This window comes from Rhinopithecus bieti, unplaced genomic scaffold, assembly GCF_001698545.2.
Source record: "Rhinopithecus bieti isolate Rb0 unplaced genomic scaffold, ASM169854v2 scaffold_44948, whole genome shotgun sequence".
NCBI classification, from domain to species: Eukaryota; Metazoa; Chordata; class Mammalia; order Primates; family Cercopithecidae; genus Rhinopithecus; species Rhinopithecus bieti.
In genome coordinates, this window is record NW_016818762.1 from 589,663 (window position 1) to 598,230 (window position 8,568).

At 41.9% G+C, this 8,568-nt stretch overlaps 1 protein-coding gene across 1 annotated transcript in view; it reads right to left on the reverse strand.

Annotated features, from left to right (window-relative positions):
* RYR3 (ryanodine receptor 3) overlaps positions 1-8,568 on the reverse strand; it is a 580,605-nt gene that overhangs the window by 35,715 nt on the left and 536,322 nt on the right. Inside the window, exons 81-85 of the mRNA XM_017857433.1 lie at positions 7,648-7,721; positions 7,065-7,082; positions 6,583-6,663; positions 6,046-6,134; positions 2,230-2,358 (exon numbers count right to left, since the gene is read on the reverse strand). Coding sequence (XP_017712922.1) covers positions 2,230-2,358; positions 6,046-6,134; positions 6,583-6,663; positions 7,065-7,082; positions 7,648-7,721 — 391 coding nt within the window. The remainder of the gene's footprint in view (positions 1-2,229; positions 2,359-6,045; positions 6,135-6,582; positions 6,664-7,064; positions 7,083-7,647; positions 7,722-8,568) is intronic.

The following is an 8,568-nucleotide window of genomic DNA, read 5'->3' on the forward strand; positions in this document are numbered from 1 at the left end:
AGTCACTGGAAACTCTTGGACTCTTGGAATAAAAATGTTCTTTGGGAAAGAAATGAAGGTGTATGGGAAAAGGTAAAAAACATTCTCCATGTCTTTCCTTACCTATGTCTTCTGTTTCAGCAAGATGGATATAATTGCTGACATTAATTCTTATAAAACCATGCACAATCCTATCTCTAACTTTTCCAAATCACTGACACAGAATGTACTTCCTTCTCTCCATCCATCCATAGCCTACGTGGTACTCTGGAGACTTGGAGCCCTTCGGCTTTTTTTTTTGAGACGGAGTTTCACTCTTGTGGTCCAGGCTGGAGTGCAACAGCGCCATCTCAGCTCACTGCAACCTCTGCCTCCTGGGTTCAAGTGATTGTCCTGCCTTAGCCTCTTGAGCAGCTGGGATTATAGGCACCCGCCACCATGCCCAGCTAATTTGTATTTTTAGTAGAGATGGGGTTTCACCATGTTGGCCAGGCTGGTCTCGAACTCCTGACCTCAGGTGATCCACCCACCTTGACCTCCCAAAGTGCTGGGATTACAGGCCCCATTGAGCCACCACACCTGGGCCCCTAGGCTCTTAAGGGGCTTGCTTTCCTCTGAACTCATACATACGTGGGTTTTTTTTTTTTTTTTTTTTTTTTTTTTTTTTTTTTTTTTTTTTTTTTTTGACGGAGTCTTGCTCTGTCACCCATGCTGGAGTGCAGTGGCATAATCTTGGCTCACTGCAAGCTCCGCCTCCAGGGTTCAAGCAATTCTCCCTGCCTCAGCTTCCCAAGTAGCTGGGATTACAGGCACCCACCACCACACCCAGCTAATTTTTTATTTTTTAGTAGAGATGGGGTTTCACCTTGTTGGCCAGGCTGGTCTTGAACTCCTGACCTCAGGGGATCTGCCCACCTCGGCCTCCCAAAGAGCTGGGATTACTTGCGTGAGCCACCGCGCCTAGCCACATATGTGGTTCTTAAGCACAGTATGTATGATTATTTTAAATCATGTATGATTTATTTAATTAATTTATTTATTTATACTGATTCTCGCTCTGTTGCCCAGGTTGGAATGCAGCCGTGTGATCTCAGCTCACTGCAACCTCTGCCTTCTGGGTTCAAGTGATTCTCCTGCCTCAGGCTCCCAAATAGCGGGGACTACATGCGCACACCACCATGCCTGGCTAATTTTTTGTATTTTAGTAGAGACGCAGTTGCACCATGTTGCCCAGGCTGGTCTCAAACTCCTGAGCTCAGACAATCCACCCGCCTCAGCCTCCCAAAGTGTTAGGATTACAGGCGTGAGCCACCGCACCCGGCCGTATGATCATCTTATATTGAATAATTTTCCTTGTGCATATGTATTTTCTCAATTACATTGTAAACTCTTTATGGGTAGAGGCAATATACTGTGCTTCTTTTCATGAACCACAGCACAGAGTACAAGCTGAGCGTTTTGTTGAATGAATGAATAAAAGCCCTATTCATGAGTCTCCTGATTATGGTAATCTGAAGATGAAGTATTACTTTTGCTTTTAAAAAATCTTGTATCACAGAGGGTAATGATATGCCTACTAATTTTATAGCAAATTATGCCTGAATATATCCTCTGTTCCTTTTCCAAAATAGCTAGACCACCATAGACAATGAATAGAAAATGCTACCAACAGAGAAAGACTGCTGCAAGATCTAGACATTTAACATGAAATTCACTTGCAGATTTGACCGCCACTGCATGTAGTTTGTGTGCTTCTGAGGTTACTTCTTCCAGAGTTAGTTTCTGACAAATCGGTAGGAGCTCATGGATCCTGTTTTTAATCTCATAGTATCAAGAAAACATCATTTATCCCTTAATTCCTTCATTCTATGAATCATTTCTCCACTCCACTCTCCATGCTTACTGAACAGATATATGCCAGACATTGTTCTAGATATAAAGAATTTTAAGTTGAGTAAGACATTTTCTTTCCATGAAAAATTTTTAGTTTAGGAGGGAAAGCAAAATGTAACTAGATAAATGCAAATAAAGTGTGAACACTATAAACAGGTCTAGTTGGGGGACCCCAAACTATAGCTTCTTGTGGAATGCAGGTACTATTGCTTCCTATTTATAGAAAGTAAACATTGTCAGCATTAGGGCTAGATAGATGGTGCACTGTGTACAATCAAGTATTCTGTAGGGAATATAGAATATATGCATATCAACAATGTTCTCTTTGCTTTCAGCCATGCACTCTGTAGCACATACCTGGATGTATTCTGTAAGAGAATTGAAAATCTGCTTGGTGACTGCCAGAGCTTTGGAAAAATTGTGCTGTCCGGATTCATCAATGATGTCCTTCCCTGAATAATACCAGTAGAAATCACTGATTGATTCCTAAAAACAAATGAGTAGAACTTAGTATTTCTCAGACTTCAGTCAGTGAAGCTAAACTCGGTGTTTGGGAAGGGTACATGAGAATCCTGCATCTCTATGACCTCTTTGCTCTGACAGGAGCCAGAGACCTTGTAAAGAAGCGCAGAGATACTTGACCTCTAGAATCTTTCAAGCACAAATATCCCTCCAGAGGAAAGAACAGATAGGAGTGAGGACTGCCTTCAGCTGGAACTGGGAGACTATGAAATAGGATAATTTATTCAATGTGAAATATGTGAAGATAATGGTAATTATCCAAATAATCATAATAACAGCAACAACGTAACAGCTAACATTGTAAGTGCCAGACACTGTTCTGAGTACATTACATATACGGGCATAGATCAGAGATTCAGAGATAATCTGAGTTTGATTACAGATAAACTACAGTAAAGTGAATATTACAATAAAGTGAGTTGTACAAAATGTTGATTTCTCAGTGCACATGAAAAATTATGTTTACAATATGCTGTAGTCTCTTAAGTGTGCAACAGCATTATGTCTTTAAAACACAATGTACATGCCATCATTAAAAAAATACTTATGGCTAAAAAGTGCTAACAATCATCTGAGCTCTCAGCAAGTTGTAAGTTCCACCATCTTTTTGCTGGTGAACGGCCTTGCCTTGATGTTGATGGCCACTGACTACTGAACAGGGTGGTGGCTGCTGAAGGTTGAGGTGGCTGTGGCAATTTCTTAAAATAAGACAATGCTAACTGCATCAATTGACTTCCTTTCATGAAAGATTTCTCTGTAGCATGTACTGTTTGATAGCATTTTACCCACAGAACTTCTTTCAAAATTGGAGCCAATCTTCTCAAACCCTGCCACTCCTTTATGAACTAAGTTTATGTAATATTTTAAATCCCTTTTGGCATTTCAACAATGTTTAGAGTGTTTTCACCAGCAAGATTCCATCTCAAGAAACCACTTTCTTTGCTCATCCATGAGAGGCAACTCTTCATTTGTCAAAGTTTGATCATGAGATTGCAGCAATTCAGGTTTATGTTCTTCAGGCTCCACTACTTATCCTAGTTCTCTTGCTATTTCCAACACATCTGCAGTTATTTCCTCCACTGAAGTCTTGAACCCCTCCAAATCATCCACAAGGGTTGCAATCAACTTCCTCAACTCCTGTTAATGTTGATATTTTGACCTTGTCCCACGAATCACAATTTTTTTCTTCTTCTTTTTTTTTTGAGATGCAGTCTTGCTCTGTCGCCCAGGCTGGAGTGCAGTGGTATGATCCTGGCTCACTGCAAGCTCCACCTCCCGGGTTCACGCCATTCTCCTGCCTCAGCCTCCTGAGTAGCTGGGACTACAGGCACCTGCCACCATGCCTGGCTAATTTTTTTTTTTGTATTTTTAGTAGAGACGGGGTTTCACCACGTTAGTCAGGATGGTCTCGATCTCCTGACCTTGTGATCTGCCTGCTTCGGCCTCTCAAAGTGCTAGGATTACAGACGTGAGCCACTGCGTCTGGCCCACAGTGTTTTTTTTTAATGATATCTACAATGTTGAATCTTTTCCAGAAGGTTTTCAACTTACCTTGCCCAGATCCATCAGAGGAATCACTATCTATAGCAGCTGTAGCCTTACAAAATGCATTTCTTAAAAAATAAGACTTGCAAGTCAAAATTACTCCTTGATCCATGGGCTGCAGAATAAATGTTGTATTAGCAGGCATGAAAACAGGATTCATTTCCTTGTATATAGCTCTTGGAACCAGGTGCATGGTCAACGAACAGTAATATTTTGAAAGGAATCTTTTTTTTTTTCTGAGCAGTGGGTGTCAAGAGTGGGCTTAAAATAGTAAACCATGCCGTAAACGATGACAGTCCAAGCTTTGTTTTTCCATACACAGAGCATGGGCAGAGTAGATTTACCATAATTCTTAAGGGCCCTAGGATTTTTGGAATAGTAAATGAGCAGTGGCTTCAACTTAAAGCTACCAGCTGGACTGCCCCTGATAAGAAAGTCAGCCTGTCCTTTGAAGCTCTGAAGTGAGGTATTGGCTTGTCCTCTCTAACTATGAAAGTCCTAGATGGTATCCCTCTTCCAGGAGAAGGCTGTTTCATGTATGCGGGAAATCTGTTGTTTAGTGTGACCACCTTCATCAATTATCCTAGCTAGATCTTCTGGATAACTTGCTGCAGCTTCTACATCTGCACTTGCTGCTTTACCTTATACTTTTGTTATGGAGATGACTTCCTTCCCTAAAGCTCATGAACCAAACTCTGCTAGCTTCAAACTGTTCTCAGGCAGCTTCCTCACCTCTCTCAGCCTTCACAGAATTGAAGAGAGTTAGAGCCCTGCTCTAGATTAGACTTTGGCCTACGACAATGTTGTGGCTGGTTTGACCTATCCAGACCACTCGCACTGTCCCCATCTCAGTAGTAAGGGTGTTTTGCTATCTTGTCATTCATATGTTCACTGAGGCAGCCCTCATTTTTAATGTCCTTTAATAACTTTTTCTTTGCATAGCTTGGCTGCTTAGTGCAAGGGGCCTAGCTTTTGGCCTGTCTTAGCTTTCAACATGCCTTCCTTCCTAAGCTTAATCATTTCTAGCTTTTGATTTAAAGTGGGAGACATGTGACTCATCCTTTCACTTGAACACTCAGAGGCCACTGTAGGGTTATTAACTGACCTAACTTCAACACTGTTATGTCTCAGGGAATAGGCAGGCCCGAGGAGGAGGAGGAACAGTTGGTGGAGTGGTCAGAACACATGCAACATTGATTAAGTTTGCTGTCTTACATGGGCATATTTCATGGCACCCCAAAACAATTACGATAGTAACATCGAAGATCACTGATCACCTTACAAGTGTAATAGTGAAAAGTCTGAAATATTGTGAGAATCATCAAAATGTGACAGAGACACCAAGTCAGTACATGCTGTTGGTAAAACGGCACAGATAGACTTGCTTGATGCAGGGTTACCACAAACCTTCGCTTTGTAAAACACACAGCATCTGTGAAGCACAGTCAAATCAACTGCAATAAAATGAGGTATACCTGTATTCAACCTCTCAGTCTTTACTACCACCTATGGCATAGGTCCTACCCCTTTTACTGATGAAAAAACTGGAACACAGGCACGTTAAATAGATTGCTCTAGGTTACAAACCAGTAAGTGGCAGAACCAGGATGAGGAATCAGCAAAAAGGAAAAAAAAAAATCTCTTTTTGTTAATATGTTCGTAGAGATTTTCTCAACATAATTTGGACTCCCTTGAAACAAACCATCTGACTTCTCAACACAAACTTGTAAACTCATCCTATTCCTATCATCTTGTGTAAGTCTTTTTTTCTAGTGAAATCTGTTCTCATTCACAGGTTATTTCAGAGCTTTTGGTTGTCTTATAGCTCTTGATTGTTTTATAGCACCACAGATCGGTTTTCACTGGCAAAACTAAAGTAAACCAGCATTTTATAACAGATGATTTGGCGTTTAACCACGTCTCCCACTTCTGTCTTCAAATGTACTGTTTGGACGCTGGACTTCCCATGCATCTGTGGATATACATTACAACGCCTTCCTTATGGGGGTCTAACCATATCCTGGGCTGTCCCTGACCCTGTCTAACCGTGTTTATCTTTTGGAAGCAAAGGTGAGAGGTCCCATTGTCCAAGGCCCTCCCACTCACCTGCAGACGCAGAAGGTAGTCCACAGTGCTGATGATGACATTCACGGTGGTCGTGTTACCCATCTGAGTCCGCAGGAAGTTCTGAAAGTCTGAGAGCACCAGTGCTGGGTCAGAGCTTGTCCCTGCCGTGCCAAGGGGGCCAGGCATGCCCTCTCAGCTGAGCTCAGATAAGACATTCTATGTGAAAAGGCTTACAAGAATACCATGTTTGGATCATGGCAGATCCTGCAGGGCAGAGCTCTGCTCTGAGCACCCCCCAACCTGCCGACACCAGAAACTGGACTTAATGAGCCCCAACGGGCTAGATGGAAAGGGCTGGGTATTTAGATTTCTCATCTAAAGATTCTGGAAGCAGCTTAGCTTTGGTGGCACTAAGTATCACTAGCCATGATATTTACATAGTTTCTTATTGAGGAACGCATTAACTGATGTCCTCGAGTTAACAACTAGTTGCATCAAATGGGGGCCTACTGAATGGAATTTTAGTTTTGTCCCTGAGTGCTGTGTTTCCTTGGCAGATCAATCTGTTCCACTCACCACTGTTATGTCCCTCACAAAGTAACTGTAGGAATCTAAAGAGATCACGCGTGAACTCGTCATTCTGGAGTACTTTTTCACCTTGAAAACATAAAATGTTGATGAGCATCGGTTTGGCTTCTCAACAGAGAATACTTTCTAATGCAAGTGACTACACAGATGATAAAGGAGTTGTGTCAGAATGGTTTGGAAAAGGAACTCTGGATGAATGGTGAAAAGCCTGATTAAACTGAGCTGAGGCTGCAGAGCACAATGCCCAACAAATGCATTTGTAATGAAGACAACTGGGTAAGGAGAGTAAATGGCTCACGGTCCATAACCCATGCTTTACAGATGGAAGACACTTCTTTAATTAAGCACCAAACTGCTGAATTCAACTCAACATGCAACCACCAAGCCTAAAATGTTTCTGAGGCAATTAAAATGAGATCTCCTAGGATTCACACACATGGTAGGAACTCAGGCCAGAAACTGAAACTTACCACGTTCACGAACAATGACTGGTAATGAGAGAAAAATTGAAGAATACGAAGTAAGAAAACTGTAAACATCATGATAAACTGTCTTTAGTTAAAACTGGCTATGTGAACACATCTATCCTAGATGATAGCTTTATTAAAGCTACTGATGGAAACATTTTGCTGAAACAGAGCAAGTCCTTGCATATTAAGCAAAGACATGAGCTCTGACCAGAAATAGGTAATTAAGATTTTAAATGGCTGGGTGCGGTGGCTCACGCCTGTAATTCCAGCACTATGGGAGGCCAAGGTGGGACGGATCACTTGAGGTCAGGAGTTCAAGACCAGCCTGGCCAACATGATGAAACGCCACCTCTACTAAAAATACAAAAAATTAGCTGGGTATGGTGGTGGACGCCTGTAATCCCAGCTCCTTGGGAGGATGAGGCAGGAGAATTGCTTGAACCCAGGAGACAGAGGTTGCAGTGAGCTGAGATCGTGCCACTGCAGTCCAGCCTGAGCAACAAGAGAGAAACTCTGCCTGCAAAAAAACAAAAAAACATTTTAATCAGGAAGAGAATGGCCTTCACATTTACTAGTTACTTACGTGTTCCTTCTTCAGTCACCATCCCCAGGCCTTCAGCTTTATTCTGCCTCTCAAATGCATTCAAATCAAGGACACTTTTAACAGACAGAAAGAAACAAGGTTCAGGGCTATGCACACTGGGAAAGCAGATTTCTAATGTTAGTGTATCTATTGACTAAGAATATCCTGCCCCTGTGCTATCATAAACAAACTAACACATTCCAGGGTGGTTGGAAGTCTAATGATTCCTTGGTTTTGTGCCGAGCAGCGTTGTCTTGCCGAGCAGCGTTGTCTTAGGTGCCTGTAGCTCACAGACTTTGTTACATACAGGTAGAGGGGTCACAAACACTTATGGTGACTCTCATTGTCTGTCCAGTTTGAGTCTTTTCTTATGAAGGTTTAGAAAGGTTTTCCAAGTAAAGAAGGAATCATTTGTTTTGAAGATTTCTCGAGGGAAAGTTTACTCTAAACTGCGCTGATCAATGTTTGCCTCCCACCTTTACCTACTTTCCCTGAGAATCACATGGAATTGTGGTTTCCAGAGCTCAGGACAAGCTACAAACTTCCGGATTTCAAAGGGCCACACCCTTTTATGATTCTACAACACGCAAAAGCCTATAGAAGTTGAGGTTCTGCTTTCCACAGGCAATGGTGCCTCCAGGTGTTCCTGAACTTACGACAAGTTGGCCTTCATTTTTGTCCCTCCTCCCCGCAACCTTCCCAGTCACAACCACTGCCAGATTTTACTTAGCCAGGAAGCCTTAGTGCAACCACAAAGCTTGGTGATGAATCCACTCTATGATCATGTTATTTCTAAGTGGGGCTCATTCCGTTTTACTAACAGAGTCTAACTTATTCCTCAATCTGAAAGGTTTCAGAGAACATAGAATACAGCTCTTAGGAAAGTTTTTTTTTTTTTTTTTTTTTTTTTTTTTTTTTTTT